Below are 21,217 nucleotides of genomic sequence, written 5' to 3' on the forward strand. Positions count from 1 at the left end.
TCACAGGCAAACACTTAACTGTTAAGCCATTGCTACAGCCCCCTTCCTTTTTTTAATATTTTACTTTTATTTATTTACTTGAGAGAAAAAAGCAGAGAAAGAGTGAGAGAGAAGGGGCACGTCAGGGCCTCCAGCCACTGCAAACGAACTCCAGACATATATGCTACCTTGTACATCTGGCTTATGTGGGTCCTGGGGAATTGAACCTAGGTCCTTTGGCTTTACAGGCAAGCACCTTAACCGCTAAGCCATCTCCCCAGCCCCTTCCCTTCCTTTTGAGATCAAGGACTCAGTATGTAGCCCAGGCTGGCCTGGCACTCATACATTCTCCCTGCCTCAGGCTCTCAAATGCTGGGATTACAGAAGCACACCACTACACCCAGCTCCATTTTCTGTCCTTTTAGTTTGTTTGCCTTCTTTTTCCAGGCAGGGTTTTACTGTAGCCCAGGCTAACCTGAAACTCACTCGGTAGCCTTGGGTTGGCCTCAAACCTCCAGTGATCCTCCTACCTCAGCCCAGCCTCCTGAGTTATGGGATTAAAAGTATACACCATCATGTCCAGCTTCCATTTTCTATCTTAAAATGGATTTCCATGTGAAATGCTAAGGAGGGGCCCTGCATATTGAATTAACTCAGCACTTATTGGCTGAATGACCACACTCTGACACCTGTTAATACCTAGTGCCTTCTTGTAACACATGGGGAAGCCAGGGCTACTAGGTGACTGGCTTGTCACACACACACACACACACACACACACACACACACACACACACACATGGAGAGAAAGAGAGTCAGAAGTAGAGATGTGTCCCTGCCTCTTAGGAGCCTCACTCAGGGCCCTTCCTTGTTGCCCTCTCAGAACACCAGAATAGGACACAACCGGGCACCCCACACCACTCAGGTACACTTCCAAAGGGCCCCAACAGCCGGGCGTGGTGGTGCACACCTTTAATCCCAGCACTCAGGAGGCAGAGGTAGGAGGTCACCATGAGTCCAAAAGACCACCCTGAGATTATATAGTGAATTCCAGGTCAACCTGAGCTAGAGTGAGATTCTACCTTAAAAAGAGAGAGAGAGAGAGAGAGAGAGAAACAAAGAAAACCAAAGGGCCCCAACAGCCTGTCAGACCAGCAGCCTGTGCCCCAAGACCAACCTGGTTTTACCCTGACATAGGCACCTGGGGCTCTGCTCAGACCCTCAGGCTTCTGGGTGTGGTCTCCTCCAAAAGGCAAATCCAGGACAGTCCCAGAGGACAGCTCTGGGGAAAAGGGCTCAGGGGTGGCAAGGAAGGTGCTGTCCAGGTAGGACTGGCAGGATGTCCATATCATATGGATGCAAAGTCCTGTCCTGACCTGGAGGCTGGGGAGAAGGCTCATTCAGGAAGAGCACTTTCTGCACAAGCATGAGAACCTAAGCTGTGATCCCCAGCAGCCACATAAATGCTGGGCATGGCAGTGGTGTCTGGAACCCCAACACTGGGAAAGTGAAGATAGGCAGATCCCCAGGGTACACTTGCTAATTAGTCTAGTAAATTGGTGACCTTTAAGTTCAGCGAGAGACTGTGTCTCAAAACACAAGGTGGAAAGCGATAGGAGACACTGAATATCAACCTCTAGCCTACACACATGAAATACACATGCCCATGCATGCACACCACACTGAAAGAAAAAAGAAAGAAAGAAAGAAAGAAAGAAAGAAAGAAAGAAAGAAAGAAAGAAAGAAAGAGGGAAGGAAGGAAGGAAGGAAAGAAAGAAAGAGCAAGCCAGCAAGCCAGCCAGCCAGCCCTGACCTGGGGTGCCAGTAAGGAGGTGAAAGCCTAACTGCCCCAGGACCCTTGTCCCCAGGAAGGGTCTCCCAGAGAGCAGTGTCACACACCCTGGTGGAGGGCCAGACTCTACTGCTCTGATCCTTCCTGGTCACTGAGGCAAGCCATGTCCAGCTGAACCCACTGGCACCTTCCTCTACTCACCGCCCAATGAGCTCCAAGGAAGGAAATCTATAATCCAGACCCAAGCCATCACTGCATGGCATTCCCAGTTACCATGACTGGTTAAGGTTATCCACATAACCTAAGGGCACCCAATCAGAGTACAATTCAGGACTTCTTTGAACAAGTCAGCACTGAAATCTGAGTGCAAGAGTTTATGTCCACAGTCCCATCTCTAGCTAAGGTGCATAAAAAGAAGGCACTGGGTGGGGGGGGCTGGAGAGATGGCGCAGTGGATAAAGGCACTTACTTGAAAAGACTGATGGCCTGGATTTGATTCTACAGTTCACACATAAAGCCATATGTACAAAACAGCACCTGCCTCTGGAGTTTATTTGAAGCTGTCGGGCTTAGCATGCCCATATTCACTCTCTGTGTCTGTGTCTCTCTCAAATAAATGAAGAAAATAAAAATTTTTTAAGAGCTGGGCGTGGTGGCTCATGTCTTTAATCCCAGCCCTTGGGAAGCAGAAGTGGGAGGATCACCATGAATTCAAGGCCACCCTGAGACTAAATAGTGAGTTCCAGGTCAGCAAGACCCTACTTCGAAAAGAAAAAAAAAAAAAAGAAGACAGTAGCTCTGGGAGATGCAGTCCAGAGCATATGTTTGCACCCAGTTCAGTTTTAGAAGGAAGCTGCACTAGATTATGTGGTTACAAGAGCCTTAAAAAAAAAAAAAAAAAAAAACTGTTTGGGCTGGAGAGATGGCTCAGTGGGTAAAGTTGCTTGTTTGCAGAGCATGCCAGCCTGGGTTCAATTCCCCAGTACCCACATAAGTTAGATGCACAAAATAGCACGTGTCTGGAGTTTGTTTGAAGTGGCAGGAGGCCCTGCCATGTCCATACTCTCTCTCTCTGTCTCTCAAGTAAATAAATAAAAATATTTTTTTAAAAAGCAGGGCTGATAGCTTAGTGGTTAAGGTACTTGCCTGCAAAGCCAAAGGACCTAGGTTCAATTCCCCAGAACCCATGTAAGCCAGATGCACAAGGAGTTTGTTTGCAGCAGCTGAAGGCCCTGCCATGCCCATTCTCTCTCTCTCTCTCTCTTAAATAAATAAGGTAAATTAAAAAAAAAAAAAAGAGGTTAAGGATCACTGTGAGGTCAGCCTGGGCTACAATGAGACCATACCTCAGGAAAAAAAACAAAAACTGCATTTTGCTTAAGTAAGTTTAAGTTGGGTTACAACCACAAGGATCCTGATACCTGGCAGAGCTGCCCAGGCACACACCCAAGATTTTGGCCCTCTTACTGCTCATGTCAAAAGCCAAGGGCAGGACTGAGGATGTAGCTCAGTTGGTAGACTGCTTGCCTAGCACACAAGAAGCCCTGGAAGTGATCTCTAATACCACATAAAGCCAGGAGTGGTGACACGCTCAGCACTGGGAGGTGGGGGCAAGAGGATAAGAAATTCAACGTCATCCTTGGCTACATAATGAATTCAAAGCTAGCCTGGGTTACCTGTGTCAAAATAAAGGGCCAAGGACAAAGGCTGCCTGCCTTGTGGATACCCGGAGATCTACCCTGTTCCTCCCTCTGAGGTCCCAGACCCCAGTGGTTGGCAGTCTGCCTGCCCCTCTATTTCAGACACCCCTATCATGAACATAGGCACAAGGATGCCACACACAGCACTGAGTAGACTCTTATTTTAAAGTCAAAGGCACAGCCTGGAGGGGCTGAGGGAGGGGTTTCACCCTCAGCCAGGAGCAGCTGTGGTCAAGGGGAGTGGGGGCTGAGAAAGGGAACCCCACCTTTTAGGGCTTGTCTACTTCCTTCCTTAACCCCAATAGGGAAGAAGCAAGTGACATAAGGTGAGGCAGAAATGTATCATGGGGGGGGGAGGGTTCCCCCAGGGTCTTTCTCTCTCATTCCCCCAACACAGGTCTTTGGTGGACATAATTGCACACAGTCCATAAAGTGACATCTTGAGAGGTTCCCCCTCCGAGGGGTAAGGCCTGGGGGAAGTACAGGGAACCCCCATTGCTCCGCTGTGACAAGGAAGTGCTTAGGGATGAAGGTAGGAGCCCTTCAAGTAGTGGTGCAGCCCTCTTGAGAGAGACCTTCTGTCCCCTGAGGCAGCGTTGAGAACCTCCTTGCTCCTCCGCAAGTCCCCTCCTTCCCAGCGACCCTGACTATCCCGTAAGACATTAAAAAAAAAAAATCTTTGCTTATAAAAATACTTCTGCTCTGTCTGGGAGTGGGGGTGGGGGCAATTCCTGGGGATCTGTGCGCAGCTGCTGTCAGAAGGTCACAGTCCTATGAGGAAGGCGGGATCACAGTGGTGGGGGCTAGGAGGGGGACAGGGGGCCGTTGGCTCTGCGGGGGGGGCCCTTGGCCGGCGCCGGGGAGCCCCGACGGGAGGCGGCGGCGCTCCGCAGCTTCTGCTTGCGGCGCTTAGCGAGCGGCGCGTTCTCCACGCTCTTCAGAAAGAAGCCCTCGCGCTTGCCGCGGTTGAACGCCTGGGGTTTGGAAAGGAAGGACGCGTGTCTCCATCTGGCCTGACCCCGCCTCCCGATCTTCACTCTGGCCACTCCCCGACCTCCAGCCTCCAAGGTCAGGACCCCGACCCACCGGGGGAGGGACTCCGTCCGTCCCAAATTTCCGGGTTCTCCGCGAGACCCCGCCCGCCCACGGCCCCGCCCCCTTACCATGAAGGTGGCGTTGAGACCCGAGCGCACCGCGGGCCCGGAGGATTCCAGCACGTCGGGCGTGCGGAGCGGAGGCGAGGAGCGCGCGCTGCCGTCCTGCAGCCACGAGCTGCCCCGCAGCCCCTCGAGCTTCAGCCTCTTGGCCGGGTCCACGGTGAGGAGCCCTGGTGGCAGGTCAGCGTCGTGTTGGGGAGGAACCTTGCGGAGACCATGGCCCCAGAGAGATCCGGACCTCCCCCACCCATCCTTCAACCAGGACGTGCGACCCCACGTCTGTGCCGGCCCCGCATAAGTCATCCTGCCCGACGCCCTCCAGCTCCGCACCTCGGACCAGCTCCTTCGCTTCTTCGGACACGCCCTGCCAGGCTTCCCCATCCAGGGAGAAGCGTCCCTCTCGGATCTTGCACATGATTTCGGCTGCCTGGCTCTGTCCACCCTGGCCTGAGGACCCTTGGAAGGGGACCTGTCCCGACAGCATCATGTACTAGGAAGAAGTAGGAGAAGAGAGACCGATCCAGGCAAGGCCAGCGGTAGCCTCAACCCACCCATAGACCCACCAACCCAAGCGTGATGGACCGTGGCCCCGCACCGCGGCGACCCTGCCTCGGATCCTAGCCTCAGTAGAAACTCCCCACCAAGGTGACCAGACGCATCCAGAAGGATCATCTCTAACCCCAGGTTCGGGTGACCTTGAGCCCTCCTCGGGGACGAGAACCATACCAGAATGACACCCAGGCTCCAAAGGTCGCAGGACTCGTCGTAGCCCTGCTGCGCCAGCAGCTCCGGGGCCGCGTACTGCAGCGTGAAGCAGGGCGTCTGCATGGGGCCCGCTGGGCTCTGCGGCCGCAGCCGCGCGAACCCGAAGTCGATAATCTTCACCGGAGCCCCGGGCGTATCGTCGGCATACAGGATGTTCTGTGAGGGTGGCGGACAACAACGGTCAAAGGCGAAGGCCCGCCTGCCCCATAGCCCCTGCCTCTCATGGCGAGGCCCAGCGCCCACCTCGGGTTTGAGGTCACGGTGCACCACGCCCGCCTCCTCGTGCATGAAGCTCACGGCCGACACGAGGCTGCGCAGGATCTGGCTGGCCTCCGACTCGCTGAAGTGCCGCTTCTTCCGGATGTGCTCCAGGAGCTCCCCGCCCCGCAGCAGCTCCAGAACCAGGTACGTGTGCAGCTGCAAGGGCCGCAGAGGGCCGGTCACCACCAACAAGAGACCGACCGGCGACTCACAGCAGGCAGGCCAGTTCCCAGACTCTCAGGCACCCCCATGTCCCAGTCCCAACATCAAAACCACCCAAGAGGGGCGGGAGCGATGGCTTAACGATTAAAGGAGCTTGTTTGCAAAGCCTTGATGGCCTGTGTTCAATTCCCCGGCTCCCATTGTAAAGCCAGCAGCAAAGTGGCTCATACATCTGTGATCCCAGCCTTCACTGAGGACAATGGGATGCGGAGCCAGGAGTAATCAAAGCTCAAGGGTGACTTACTAGCAGCAGCACAAGACCATGTCAAGGTGAAGCACCCACCCAGATACATATACATACATATATGTACACACATGCAAATAAAGTAAATAAATTTCAAATTTTTAAAAATAATAAAACCACCCCCAAGACCATGCCTGGACTTCGTTTCAGGTCTGGGCCCATTGCCTTACAGGACGCCCCCCAAAAAAAACAACTTTGACCACCTTCGACCCCCAACCTCTAAAATCCTACCCTCTGAGTATCTTCAAATTCCCTTTATTCAGCCATCCTCAGGCTCTACGAGCCTTAGATCCCACCTCCCGGGGCTACAGGTACGTGGCCCCGCCCATGTCGCCCTCGGGCCCCGCCTCCTGATCTTTTTTCTCCCCTCCTCTCCAAATGCCTCCTCTGGCATCTGTCCCTGAGGTGCCCCCAGACTGGAAGCCATCACCTGGTCATGATGCACCTCGTGCAGATTCACCACGTTGGGGTGCGACTGGCACAGCCGCAGGGCGGCCACTTCGCGCTGCGTGTTCTCCTCCAGCCTGGGGGCGGGGCAGATGGGGTTACAGCGGCCGCCCCGCCCCCACGCGCGCCGCGGGCCCCGCCCACCCCGGCCGGCCGGCGGGCTCCGGGCTCGCACCTGCGGCTGAGGATCTTGACTGCGAACTCCTGGCCGCTCTGACGCTGGCGACAGCGGCGACACACGGAGAAGCTACCCTGGCCCAGCGCCGGCTCCCGCAGGTCTAGCTCATACTGCTGGAAGAAGGGCGAGTCCTGGAGGCGAAGGGGGGTTGCTGTCAGAAGCCTAACCATGGAGCGGTGCGACCTGCCACTCCCCTCCTCCGACAGGCTGGGGACTTCACACAAGGCCGCCAGAGCCTGGTGGATCCAGACCAAAGTCCTCCGACGTAAATGTCCCTCCTCGCCGACACACACACACACACACACACACACACACACACACACACACACACACACAAAACCAATATCTCACCGCCAGGCTCACCTGCATCATGGCGCTCCGGGCAACCGCGGCCCGGCCGGGCCTGTCCCCAGCACCAGGCGCCTGCAGCACGTCAGTCATCACCGCGTTGTTGCGGTCGAAGAGGATGGACGGGGCCACGAACGAGTATCCCTGCAGAGACGAGGGTCAGGGGCGGATGCGCATAGGGGCTGGGGTGCAAATGAGTGGAGGGGGTTGGCCTGTCAGAGGGATGACCGAGGACAAAGGGGATACTCTCCTCGCGTCCAGGTGCGCACAGCCTGTGGGGACACCTGGGAGGGGGGTTGTTGCTGCCGCTGCTCCTGCTGTTGTTTTTTGTTACTTTTTAATATTGATTTATTTATTTGAGAGAGAGAGAGAGATAATGAATGCACCAGGGCCCCCAGCCACTGCAAATGAACTCCAGGCACATGTGCCACCATGTGCATCTGGCTCACGTGGGTACTGGGAAATTGAACCTGGGTCCTCAGGCTTCACAGGCAAATGCCTTAACCGCTAAGCCATCTCTCCAGCCCATGTTTTGTTTTTTAAGATGTGTCTTTAGCCCAGGCTGACCCAGAACTCACTCTGTAGCCCATTCTGGTCTCAAACTCACATCTGTCCTCCAACTTCAACCTCCAGAGTGCTAGGATTATAGGTATGAGTCACCACACCCAGCTCCCACCTTGTTTTATAATCACTTGGCGCCATGTCTGTGTCTCCTCTAGTCTGTGGTCCCTTCCCCCCCTCCCCATTCCAGTGATGCCCCTCTTCCTCAAGCATCTGGCACAGAAAATGATGGGCCAAACGCATGGAAGACTGTTCCTAAAGTTATGAACACCTAGCCTACAAGACCTTCTATGCAGAGGGGGAAAAGACAAACAATACAACTTCATTCTTCCCCTTTAAACCAGACTTTGGCCTCCTCTGCAAGGCGGGGCTGCTGAAGAAACGCAAAGAAAAATGAAAGTCCTTCTTTGCCTTTCCTACAGACTCATGTTCTCAGAACTTCAGAGATTTTTCTCTTTTTTTACATTTTGTACAGGGACTTGCTATGCAGCCCAGGATGACCCCAAACTCATGGCAATCTTCCTGCCTTGATGCCCCAAGTGCTAAGATTTCAGATTTACACTATCATAACAGAAGTGACTTGATCACACCTAATGTTAGTCTTTTTTTTTTTTTTTTTTTGGTTATTTTTCAGGTAGGGTCTTGCTCCAGGCTGACCTGGAATTCACCATGTAGTCTTGCGGTAGCCTCAAACTCATGGCAATCCTTTTATCTCCGCCTCCCAATCGCTGGGATTAAAGACATGCACCACCACACTCGGCCTAGCACTCACTCTCACTTGAACTCTGGGAGGTCCTCTTACCTCAGCATCCCCAGTACTGAGATTATAGCATGTTCCACCACATCCGCCTTGACAGTCACCTATTCTTTTTAAAAACACATTTTTAGAGCTGGAGAGATGGCTTAGTGGTTAAGCGCTTGCCTGTGAAGCCTAAGGACCTTGGTTCGAGGCTCCATTCCCCAGGACCCACGTTAGCCAGATGCACAAGGTGGTGCATGCATCTGGAGTTCGTTTGCAGTGGCTGGAGGCCCTGTTGTGCCCATTCTCTCCCTCTCCCTCCCTCCCTCCCTCCCTCTCTCTCTCTCTCTCTCTCTCTCTCTCTCTCTCTCTCTCTCTCTCTGCCTCTTTCTCTGTCTGTCTGTTGCTCTCAAATAAATAAATAAAAATAAACAATTTTTTTAAATATATATATATTTTAGCTGGGTGTGGTGGCACATGTCTTTAATCTCAGCACTTGGAAGGCAGAGGTAGGAGGATTGCTGTGAGTTTGAGGCCACCCTGAGACTACAGAGTGAATTCCAGGTCAGCCTGAGCTAGAGTGAGGCCCTACCTTGAAAAACAATATGTGTGTGTATGCGCGCATGTGTGTGTGTTTGTTTATTTATTTATTTACAAACAGAGAGAAAGAGAATGGGCATGCCATCCACTTTGGGAATCTGGCTTTATGTTGGTACCAGGGAATCAAACATGGAGCTAGCACCTTTAACTACTGAGCCACCTCTCCAGCCCTCTTTTTTTAATATTTTATTTATTTGAGCAAACAAATGCCTTTAACTACTGAACAGTCCCAATTTAATTTACTTGAGAGACAGGCAGAGAGGAGAGAGACAGACTGAGTGCACCAGGGCCTCCTGTCATTGCAAACAAAATCTAGATGCATGCACTACACTGTGCATTGAAAGCGAGCTCCTTTAAGTGCTAAGCCATCTCTCCAGCCCATTATTGGTCTATTTTTACTGAATATGTTTGGACCATGTCCTTAGGCTGCACCTCTGGCTCTGGACTGAGCCTAGAGACACATGAACCAATTACACAGTCCCACTCCTCAGGGACTTCCATCCCCATCAGTCATGACAAACTGCTTGGCAAAAGGTACTGTGGGCCCAGGCTAACTTGGAACTCACTCTAGTTCCAGGCTGACCTTGAACTCACAGCAGTCTTCCCACCTCTGCCTCCCAAGAGCTGGAATCAAAGGTATGCCATCCCACTAGTTTTGGAGGGATATATATATGTATGTGTATATATATATATATATATATATAATACTTTTTTTTTTCAAGGTAGGATTTCACTGTAGCTCAGGCAGAACTGGAATTCACTCTGTATTCTCAGGGTGGCCTCGAACTCATGGCGATCCTCCTACCTCTGCCTCCTGAGTGCTGGGATTAAAGGCATGCACCACCATGCCCGGCGATATCTTATATGGCTTTAAACTTCAATGCTTCCAACTACTAATAGCTCCATCTTCCTCTCTAGCTGCTCTGCAGTGCCAGCTGTTCTCTGCACCACTGCTTCTTTTATACCACTTGTCCTATTACACTTCTAATAGGTCTTCATTAACATTCAAAGTCTGACTCAAGGCCGGGCATGGTGTCCCAGTACTCAGGACGCAGAGGTGGGAGGATCACTGTGAGTTCAAGGCCTGCCTGCAACTATAGAGTGAATTCCAAGTCAGCCTGGGCTAGAAGGAGATCCTACATCCAAAAACCAAAAAGGGCTGGAGAGATGATTTAGAGGTTGAGAGGCTTGTCAGCAAAGCCAACGGACCCAGGTTCAATTCCCCAGTATCCACATAAAGCCAGCTGCACAAGATGGCATGTGCTGGAGTTCATTTGCAGAGACCTTGGCATGCCCATTCTCTATCCCCCCCCCACCCCGCCTCTTAAAAAAATAAATAATTTTTTTAAAGGTACTGTGGCCAGTGGGCTGGACACAGGAAAGGCTGGCCAGGGTACCAGGTAGGTGAAGAGACTTGACCATTAAAGAGCTTTCAGGGCCATTACTATAGCCAGGCCTTCAGGTAGAGGGAGCAGCTTGTGCAAAGCACAGAGGTGTGCTTGGGAGCCTCTGGCCAGTGAAGCGGTGCCCTATGGAGCATCAGGCAGGAAGATGGTGAGCACGACGTACTGAGATGAATAAACCACATCATCAGGCCTCGGAAGCTGAGCTAAGTAAGACAGGCCTTACTCAACAGCCCTAAGCCTCCAAGCAGCTGTGTGATGTGCTGTGCCAGTGGCTTGCTAAGTTGTGGTATTAGCGTGGCCTCTCTCCCTAGGTGCCCACTTAGTCATTTTGAAAATTAGTAAGAAAAAAGCAATACATCACTAATAATATTTTTTCAGAGCCCCGGCTAGCCTTGACCTATGCTATGTAGCCAAGGATGATCCCCAAGTGCTAGGATGACAAATACGTAGTACCATATACAATTTTATGTGGCACTGGGGATCGAACATGCTACTAAGTGAGCTACCTTCCCCAGCCCTTGATTAATAATTTAAAGCAGTCTTTTTATATAACAAGGAAATGGTTCAGTAAAAAGGAAATTAAGAACAAGGCCTGAGGGCTGGAGAGATGGCTTAGGGGTTAAGGCATTTGTCTCCAAAGTCAAAGGACCCCTGTTCAACTCTCCAGACCCATGTAAGCCAGATGCACAAGGGGGCACATGCTTCTGGAGTTTGTTTGCAATGGCTGGAGGCCCTGGTGCTCCCATTCTCTCTCTCTCTGTTTCTTTCTGCCTCTTTCTCTCTGTCAAATAAATAAATAAAAATAAAAATATATTTAAGAAGAAAAAGAACCAGGCATGAGGCCAAAGAGATGGCTCAGTGGTTAAAGCACTTGCTTGCAAAGCCTGAGGGCCTGGGTTTGATTCCCTAATACCTACATAAAGCCAGATGCTCAAAGTGATGCATGCTTCTGGATTTCATTTGCAGTAGCAGGAGGCCCTGGCACACCCATACTCATTCTCTCCCTCTCAAATAAATAAATAAATACATTTTTTAAATATTTTTTTGTTCATTTTTTATTTATTTATTTGAGAGCGACAGACACAGAGAGAAAGACAGATAGAGGGAGAGAGAGAGAATGGGTGCGCCAGGGCTTCCAGCCTCTGCAAACGAACTCCAGACACATGCGCCCCCTTGTGCATCTGGCTAACGTGAGACCTGGGGAACCGAGCCTCGAACCGGGGTCCTTAGGCTTCACAGGCAAGCGCTTAACCACTAAGCCATCTCTCCAGCCCAATAAATACATTTTTATTTACTTTTTTGCTAGGAGCAAGAGAGGAGAGAGAGCAAGAATGGGCACACCTGAGCTTCTTGCCACTACAAACTCCAGATGCTTGTACCATTTTGTGCATCTGGCTTTATATGGGCACTGGGGAATTGAACCTGGACTGTCAGACTTTGCAAGGAGGCACCTTTAACAGCTGAGCCATCTTTCTAGCCCAACAACAATATTCTTAAAATAACAGGTGTGGTGGGGCATGCCTTTAATTCCAGCACTCTAAGGCAGAGGAAGGAGGATCACTGTGAGTTCAAGGCTACTCTGTGACTACATAGTGAATTCCAGGTCAGCCTGGACTAGATTGAAACCCTACCTTGAAAAAAAAAAAATTTTTTTTTAAATAACCCAGGCCTGGCTGAAGATGCAGCTTAGTGGAAAAGTGCTTGCCTAATATGATCGATCATGGCTATAGATTCGATCCCCAGCACCATAGGAAAAAACAAAACAAAACAGGTCTGACAGTGCAGGCTTGAAGGAAGGCTGAGGCAGGAGGATTGAAAGTGCAAGGTCTGCCTGGGCTAGATAGTGAGTTCAAAACAATCCTGGGTAACTTGAGACCCCGTCTCGAAATAAAAAGTGGGGCTGGAGAGATGGCTTAGCAGTTAAGGCACTTGCCTGTGAAGCCTAAGGACCCAGGTTCAATTTTTCAGGTCCCACAGAAGTCAGATGCACATGGTGGAGCATGCATCTGCAGTTTGTTTGCAGTGACTAGAGGCCCTGGTGTACCCATTCTCTCTCCCTCTCTCTCTCTCTCTCTCTCTCTCTCTTTCTCTCTCTCTCTAATAAATAAATAAATATTAGAAAAAAATACTTTTTTTAAATAAAAAGTGCAAAAAGGCTAGGGATGTGGCTCAGTGGTAGGGAGCTTGCATAACTTGCTCCAGGCCATAGGTTCACTCCCCAGCACTGAAAGAAAACTACAAAAAAATGAAATTAACATGAAGATTAAAACTAACCCATGGAAACCAAACACATACAGTGCCTGTGGTCTCTAGAACTGACAATTGCAGATAGGCACCCTGGTGAGTGGAGAGGTCTTGGGAGGTGTCCTGAACAGAACCTAGGGCCTATGCAGAATCCAGGCCAGCAGGGCAGGGGCAGGCAGCAGTGCCCAGCGTCTCTGCCGTCTGGGGTCCCACTCACCTGAAAGATTCGAGGGTCACCAGGTGGAGGACTGCCAGCAGGAGAGTAGACAGGCTCCAGCCGAGTGAATTCCTCAGCAAAGTTGCCCACATCCAGCTCTGAGCGGATCTGAGGCCGGAATGGGGCTGGGATCTTCCTGGCAGCAAGAGCAGCCCAGTCCAGACCCTGCGAAGAAGGAATCAGGAATGCGGGGTGAGAAGGCTGGGTCCGCTGGGGTTCCTGTATGCCACAGGGAATAGCACGGAGGCTGTAGGTAGCTTTGAATGACTCCAATTTATAAAGCAACAGCTTTGACTTCTGTTGCCCCATTTTGAGTCTAGGTGCCAAGAAAGAATGACTCTATCTTGTTTACGCAGGTACACATTCACCTTCTGCCAGCATGCCAGAAGGTACAACCTGATAAACATTTGTGCCAATTAATAATGACACCAAGAGCCAGGCGTGGTGGTGCACACCTTTAGTCCCAGCACCTGGGAGGCTGAGGTAGGAGATCACCATGAGTTTGAAGCCGGCCTGAGCTACAGAATAAATCCAGGTCAGCCTAGCAAAAGTAAGATTCTGCCTCAAAAATAATAATAATGACAACAATAATGACACCTGAAAATACACCAAATCATGGGCTACAGATGTGGCTCAGCTGGCAGAGTGCTTGCCTAGCATGTACAAAGCCCTGGGTTCAAGCCTCAGCACCACATAAACCCATCGTGGTGGCATACAGCCATAGCCTCAGCACTCCAGGGGTACCATACTGACAGACAGACCCAGACTCCTAGGATTAACATGACCAGGTGGTAGCGGAGAGAGAGGGCTATGGAAAGAGAGCTCTGAGACTCTAACACGAATGATGACCCCTCCAAAAGAAGCAGAACCAAGCTAATATAACAGAACCTGATAAGTATCTGCCTGGTAGCCATTCTCCCACTCGTTCTTATCACCACAATCCAAATATTTTTGTCCCAAGAACCAATAAACATAATCAAAAGAAACTATTCTCAAAAGCCGGACATGGTGGCGCACGCCTTTAATCCCAGCACTCAGGAGGCAGAGGTAGGAGGATTGCCATGAGTTCAAGGCCACCCTGAGACTACATAGTGAATTCCAAGTCAGCCTGAGCTAGAGTGAGACCCTGCCTCAAAAAATTTAAAAAAGGGCTGGAGAGATGGCTTAGCGGTTAAGCGCTTGCCTGTGAAGCCTAAGGACCCCGGTTCGAGGCTCGGTTCTCCAGGTCCCACGTTAGCCAGATGCACAAGGGGGCGCACGCGTCTGGAGTTCGTTTGCAGAGGCTGGAAGCCCTGGCGCGCCCATTCTCTCTCTCCCTCTATCTGTCTTTCTCTCTGTGTCTGTCGCTCTCAAATAAATAAATTAAAAAAAAATTAAAAAAAAAATAAGAGAGAGAGAGAGAAAGAAATACTATTTTCTTTTTGTTTGTGTTTTTGTTTTTTAGTTTTCTTTGTTTCTTTCTTTTGGCTTTTCAAGGTAGGGTCTCTAGTTCAGGCTGACCTAGAATTCACTATGTGGTCTCAGGGTAGCCTTGAACTCTCAGTGATCCTCCTACCTCTGCCTCCGGAGTGCTGGGATTAAAGGACTGTGCCACCACACCCAGCTTGATTTTTAGTTTTTGAGATAGGGTCTCGCTCTTGCCCGTGCTGACTTGTAAATTCACTATGTAGTTTCAACTCACGATAATCCTCCTACCTCTACCTCCTGAGTGCTGGGATTAAGGTGTGTGCCATCACACTTGGCCTGTTGTTGTCTTTGGATGTTTGGTTTTTGAGCTCTCACTGTAGCCCAGGCCGACCTAGAATTCACCCCAGTGCTCTCCCGGTACCCGGCACGTATGCAGCATGAGCTCAGGAAGGCACACTGGGCCATCTCCATGACTCTCCTCCTGCCCACCCCTCCACATAGGGTTGTGCACCTCAGAGACAAGGACGCAAGTGTGAAAGCAACACAGAAAGCCCTTCCAGGCTGGGATCCCAGCACAGAGGCCACAGGAAGTGCCCACTACTAAGTGCCCGGGATGCCATGTAAGACAAGTGCCAAATCTGATGCCCACATGCAAAGAGAAGGCTGCAGCTAAGAGCAAAGCAGTCAAGCCACCCATGCTGCAGCCTAACCTAGGCATGTGCAAGGAGAGGAGGGTCCCAGGTCAAAAGCTCTCCCGGAGAGCCAGGCGTGATGGCACACGCCTTTAATCCCAGCACTCGGGAGGCAGAGGTAGGAGGATCTCTGTGAGTTGGAGGCCACTCTGAGACTACGTAGTGAATTCCAGGACAGCCTGGGCTAGAGTGAGACCCTCCCTAGAAAAACAAACAAAAAAACAAGCTCACCTGGAAGAAGGGATGGCTCTTGACTTCCTGTGCACCCTGGGGACCAGCGCCCAACCTCTTCTTAGGATCCTTACACAAGAGCCGCTGCAGCAGGTCCTGAGCCACAGGCCCAATCCGGAGGGGGAAGGGAGGGGAGCACTTCAGGATCCGTCTGGGAGGATGGGTGGGGGCGTCAGGGGCAGTGAGCCCCTCCCCCATCCCAGCCTAGGCAGGCCCTACAGCCCAGGCTGCCCTCCTTGCTCGACTCACCGGGACACCTCGGCCTGCGTGTTCCGCTCACCCTCCAGCGTGAAGGGCGACGCCCCCGTGAGCAGCTCGAAAAGCAGGATACCCAGGCTCCACCAGTCCACAGCCTGTGGGGCAAGGCCAGGGTAAGAGACTGGGACCTTCTTACCTCACCCCTGCCAGCCTGTCCCCCCAATCTGCCTTCCCACCAACCCACCTTGCCGTGCCCCATCTTGCTGCGGATGATCTCCGGGGCCATGTACTCAATGGTGCCACAGAAAGAGAAGGTCCGCTCTTTCTAGGGGGACAAGAGCACCCAATTGGATGGCCAAGCTTCAGAGTGCCTCAGAGGCTGCCAGAGCTCAGAGCAGGACTGGCTTGACTTGAAATGTTGGAGGGGTAATTGACAGAAACCTCTCATCCCCAAAGGGTGAGCATGGAGCAGAGGAGACAGGCCGAAAGTCCAGAAAGAACCTGCTGCCACTTACCTCCTCTGTCAGGAACTCCTTGCTCAGTCCAAAGTCCGTGAGGACAATGTGGCCCTCTGAGTCCAGCAGCACATTCTCCAGCTTCAGGTCTCTGTAGATGATGCCCAGCTAACAGGAACAAAAGGGATACTAAGGACTACCTTGATTGAGACTGCCCCAGTTCCTAGAGTCACAGCCCAGCACTAGGTCCCACGGGATAAAGGTTGTCAGCCTCCAGAAGGATCTCCAGGGCAGGAGTGGGCCTGAGTAGAGCTGGCTGGTAGGTAAGGAAGACGACGGAAGCCAGGCACAGTAGTGAGTTCCCTTTATGCCTGCATTCAAAGAGGCTGAGGCAGAAAGCCAGTCTGGGCTCCATAGTGAGTTTCAGGAGTGCCTTGACCATAGCATGACTCTGTGTAAAAAAGTAAATAAATAAGCTGGTCGTGGTGGCGCACGCCTTTAAAGCCAGCACTTGGGAGGCAGAGGTAGGAGGGTCACTGTGATTTCGAGGTCACCTTGAGCATACATAGTGAATTCCAGGTCAGCCTGGGCTAGAGTGAGACCCTACCTCGGAAAAAAAAAAAAAAAAAAGTAAATAAATAAATAGGGAAATAAGGATTGGGGAGATAGCTCAGTTGTAGCCTAGCATGCACAGAAGCCTGGGTTCAGTCCCCAACACTCAGCACTTTACATCCCAGCATTTCAGAGATGGAGGCAGGGAAATCAGGAGTCCTCAGTTACATAGCAAGTTTGAGTCCAGTTTAGGATACATGCAATCTTACCTTAAGAAAGAAAAGAAAGGGCTGGAGAGATGGTTTAGCAGACAAGGCACTTGCCTGTGAAGCCTAAGGACCCAGATTCTATTCCCTAGGACCCATGTAAGCCAGATGCACAAGGTGGCTCGTGCATCTGGAGTTCGTTTGCAGTGGCTACAGGCCCTGCCATGCCCATTCTCTCCATCTCTCTCTCTCAAATAAATGAATAAAATTTTAAAAGAAGAAAGAAAACGGGGGGGGGGGGGACTGGAGAGATGGCTCAGCAGTTAAGTTGCTTGCCTGCAAAACCTAATAACCAACCATCGTAAGAGGAGGAAAAGATCATGACATCAGAATAAAAGGGAGACTGATTGAGATGGGGAGGGGATGTGATGGAGAATGGAGTTTCAAAGGGGAAAGTGGGGGGAGGGAAGGTATTACCATGGAATATTTTTTATAATCATGGAAGTTGTTAATAAAAATTTGGAAAAAAAAAACACTAATAACCAGAGTTCAATTCCCCAGTACCCACATAAGTCAGATGCACAAAGGAGTGCATGTATCTGGAGTTTGCAGTGGAGAGAGGCCCTGGTGTGCTCATTCTCTCCATGTGTGTCTCTGTCTCTCTGCTTGAAAACAAATAAGTAATTTAAAGACCCTGGAAGAATGGCTTAGCAGTTAAGTCATTTGCCTGCAAAGCCAAAGGACCCAGGTTCCACTCCCCAGGACCCACATTAGCCAGATACACAAGAGGGTGCACATGTCTGGAGTTCATGTGCAGTGGCTGGAAGCCCTGGCATACCCATTCTCTCTCTCTCTCTCCCTCTCCCTCTCTCTCTCTCTCTCTCTCTCTCTCTCTCCCTCTTTCTCTGTCAAATAAATAAATAAATAATTTAAAAATTAAAATGAATTGTAAAGAAAAAGAGGGCTAGAGAGATGGCTTAGCAGTTAAGGCACTTGACTGTGAAGCCTAAGAACCCATGTTCAACTCTCCAGATCCCACGTAAGCCAGACACACAAAAGTGAGGCAAGCAGAAGGTCACACGTGCTCACTAAGTGGCGGAAGTGTCTGGAGTTCAATTACAGTGGCAGAGGCCCTGACACACCAATTCCCACTCTCTCTGTGTCTCGCTCTCTCTGTCTCTCTCTCTCTCTCTCTAAAATAAAAAATAATAAATAAATATAGTTATTTCCTGTTGCAGGAAACTTTTAATTTTTTTTGGTTTATTTATTTATTTGAGAGCAACAGACACACAGAGAGAAAGAGACAGATAGAGAGGGAGAGAGAGAGTGGGTGCCCCCTTGTGCACCTGGCTAACATGAGTCCTGGGGAATCAAGCCTCAAACTGGAGTCCTTAGGCTTCACAGACAAGCAATTAACCACTAAGCCATCTCTCCAGCCCCTGCAGGAAACTTTGTAAAAGAGAAGGAAATGCCAGGCATGGTGGCACACCTTTAATCCCAGCACTGGGGTAGGAGGATCGCTATGAGTTCGAGGTGAGGCCTCCCTGAGACTACATAGTGAATTCCAGGTTGGCCTAAGCTAGAGTGAAATCCCAAAAATAAATAAATAAATAAAGGGAAATAAAAGAGGAGAAAATAAAAGGCTACTATAGGGGCTGGGAAGATGGCCCAGTGGTTAAAGGTGCTTACTGGCAAAACTCAGCAACCTGTGTTCAATTCCCCAGCCACTCTCACAAGCTGTATGAAAAAAAGTGCCCCAAGCGTCTGACATTCATTTGCAGTGGCAAGAGACCCTAACACAAACACACACACACACAAAAGTAAATATGTTTTTAAAGGCAAGAAAAGAGGTCCCATGGCACAGAGAGAAAATGTGACAACAGCTTGGTTTCACAAAGGCCTTGCAGGCCACAGAGACATGACACCTTTATTTGAGCAAGTCCGGTGAGAAGGACCCAGCACCGGGGAGGCAGAGGTGGAAGGAGCACCCTGAGCTGGAGGCCACCCTGAGACTACATAGTGAGTTTCAGGTCAGCCTGGAGTGGAGCGAGACCCTACCTTGATAAGAAGAAAAAGAAAAAGCAAAGAAAGAAAGAAAGGCCTTTCCAGGAGGTGCCAGGCAGAAGACCCTACTAGGTACTGTTGAAGCTTCCAGCCAGTCAAAAGCCCTGGCGCAAGCAGCTCTGTTCCCACTGAGGCCACCACTGCCGGCAAAAAGCCCCCTCCCCGGGTGTAGTGGAGCACACCTTTAATCCCAGCACTTGGGAGGCAGAGGTAGGAGGATTGCCATGAGTTCGAGGCCACCTTGAGATGACATAGTGAATTCCAGGTCACCCTGAGCTAGAGCGAGACCCTACGGGGGGGAAGGGGGGGAATACTGTATACACACACACACACACACACACACATACACTATATATATATATATATATATATATATATATATATATATATATATATATATATATAATACTATATATACATATATGTATATACATATACATATATATACATACACATATAATGCTGGAGAAATGACTTAGTGGTTGAGGCATTTGCCTGCAAAACCAAAGGACCCAGGTTTGACTCCCCAGGACCCACGTAAGCCAGATGCACAAGGTGGTACATGCATCTGGAGTTTGTTTGCAGTGGCTGGAGACACTGGCACGCCCCTTCTCCCTCTCTCTTTCTCCCTACTTCTGTATCTCTCTCAAATAAATAAATAAAATTTTCTAAAAGACCCCTCATCAGACCAAAAGCAGATTGCCATTGGCAGTAGCCAGAGCCAAATCCTCACGTACCTTGTGCAGGTGCTCCAAGGCCAGCACGATCTCGCCCCCATACACCCGCACCTCAGCCTCCTTGAAGTACTGGCGCTGGTAGAGGTGGGTGAACATCTCGCCGCCACTCACATAGTCTGAGGGTGCAGTGGAGGTTGGGATGTGTCCCCATCGGATGACCACCTGTCCCAACTCTTGCACCCCAAGTCAATATGTGACGTGACCTCACCCAGGATGAGGTGCAGCTTGGCATCCGTCTGGAAGGCATAGTGCAGTGTGACCAGGAAGGGCGCCTGGCGCACCAGCTCCAGCACCGAGCGCTCGGTTCGCGTGTGCTCCTGTGTCTTGGCGCGCTGCACCAACGCTGCCTTGCGTAGCACCTTCATGGCATACAGCTTCCCTGCATCGTGCCCGCCCGCCTTCCTCACCAGGAACACTTTCCCGTAGGCTGTGGGAGCAGCAAGCGGGAGGAGGGTGGGCTGTGAGTGGGAGGACGGCGCAGACTGGTGGGAAGGAGTGTCAAATGCGAGTGGGAGGCAAAATGCTGGGAGACTCTTGGAGGAAAACGGTATGCAACCCCTAGAAGGTGCTCGGCAAGGCCAGGGAAGCGATGCGCGAGTCAGCCTAGGGAGCACGCTACTCTAGAAGCCTCCAGGGTCGGGAGGGAGTGGGGCGTGTGCAAACCTGCAGAAGATCAGAGGGCTGAGGAAGGATGAAAACGCAGGCTAGGGAAGCAGTGGTGCGCTTGCCGCCACGAGAGATGCGCAAACGAGAGTTGAGGAATTTGCAAAATACGCGAGGGTGCCTCGCTATAGGAGAAAGGGGAGGAGCTGTGCAAAGCAGTTAGGAGGAGGCAGGCCCCCAAAGAGGCCAGCAAGTTGCCGCAGGGGGGCATGCACTCATAGGACCTGGCAAAGAGGAATGATGTCAACGTGGACGCCCTGGAAGTGGGAATGCAACCCTGGCACAGTAGGGCGGGGCAGGCAAGGTGAGCTGTGCCCGGGAAAGGACGGGGGGCCTGCTCCAGCCGCCAAGCCCAGGCCCAGAACGAGTGGCCGAGCAAGGAGGCCTAAGGCACCATGCCTTGGGACATCAGTCGGGTGGATAGGGTTCCTCACCTCCCGTGCCCAGCACCTTGAGCAGCTCGAAGTTTTCCACGCTCACCTTCTCCTCGTGCCCGGTTAGGTTGGCTGTGGGCACACAGGGCGGGGGGGGGGGGGGGCGCAAATGAGCCCAGCAGGTCTCTGACCCCTGGCCACCCGCTTGAGGCAACCATCTCCAGACCCCGCTACCCACCTTCGGTGATCTGCAGCTCCAACGCGCAGCCCTCGTCCTCATCCTCGTCCCCCATGACGGGCGGGTCTCTGGGGCCCCCGTGAGGCTCGGGCAGCGGGCGGCGCCGGTTACATGGCGGCTCTAGCCGGGGCGGGTGCTTCCTGGTGCCGCCTCCAGGGCCGAGCGGGCGCCGGCGCCGCCTCCCGGCTCCCCGCCCCGTGTGGCCTGAGTCAGGCGGCTGGAACGTGACAGCGCCGGGCTGCCGGTGGGCAGCCGGCGCGGGGGGGGAGGTTGTGTCCCCGGCGTGGGGCCGGGGTCGGGGCAGCTCGCTAAGGGAGCCCACTGGGCCTTCTCGAGGCTGGGGAGTTGGTAAGGCCGGTGGGAGCCACGCGGGCAGCTGCATTGCACAGAGCTTCTGTGGGGTGCGCGCCCAAGCCAGGTGTCTCTACCCATTGTGCTCGCAGCTCTTGGGGTGTGGAGGACACCAGTTTGGGGGAGAAGGGCATCCACATAAGTACATCAAGCCCTCCATCTCACGGGGCCCCTTAGCCACCTGGCAAA

The 21,217-nt window shown here is 51.7% G+C and overlaps 1 protein-coding gene across 2 annotated transcripts; it reads right to left on the bottom strand.

Annotated features, from left to right (window-relative positions):
* Positions 1-3,612: 3,612 nt before the first annotated feature.
* Positions 3,613-20,797, bottom strand: Rps6ka4 (ribosomal protein S6 kinase A4). 2 transcript variants are annotated; one of them, XM_004656613.3, is made up of 17 exons: positions 20,678-20,797; positions 20,500-20,571; positions 19,611-19,829; positions 19,403-19,518; positions 15,904-16,011; positions 15,633-15,713; positions 15,440-15,543; positions 15,191-15,341; positions 12,861-13,025; positions 7,109-7,237; positions 6,743-6,876; positions 6,551-6,644; positions 5,637-5,810; positions 5,355-5,549; positions 4,959-5,118; positions 4,635-4,798; positions 3,613-4,445 (listed from the first exon to the last, which is right to left on the bottom strand). In XM_004656613.3, the coding sequence occupies exons 1-17, from the start codon at positions 20,730-20,732 to the stop codon at positions 4,275-4,277; spliced, it is 2,292 nt and encodes a 763-aa protein (XP_004656670.1). In that variant the 5' UTR covers positions 20,733-20,797; the 3' UTR covers positions 3,613-4,274. The 2 variants fall into 2 exon arrangements, with proteins under 2 accessions (XP_004656670.1, XP_004656671.1); XM_004656614.2 differs by having other exon boundaries at positions 20,546-20,571; positions 20,678-20,767.
* Positions 20,798-21,217: the final 420 nt, after the last annotated feature.

This window comes from Jaculus jaculus, chromosome 1 (assembly GCF_020740685.1).
Source record: "Jaculus jaculus isolate mJacJac1 chromosome 1, mJacJac1.mat.Y.cur, whole genome shotgun sequence".
NCBI classification, from domain to species: domain Eukaryota; kingdom Metazoa; phylum Chordata; class Mammalia; order Rodentia; family Dipodidae; genus Jaculus; species Jaculus jaculus.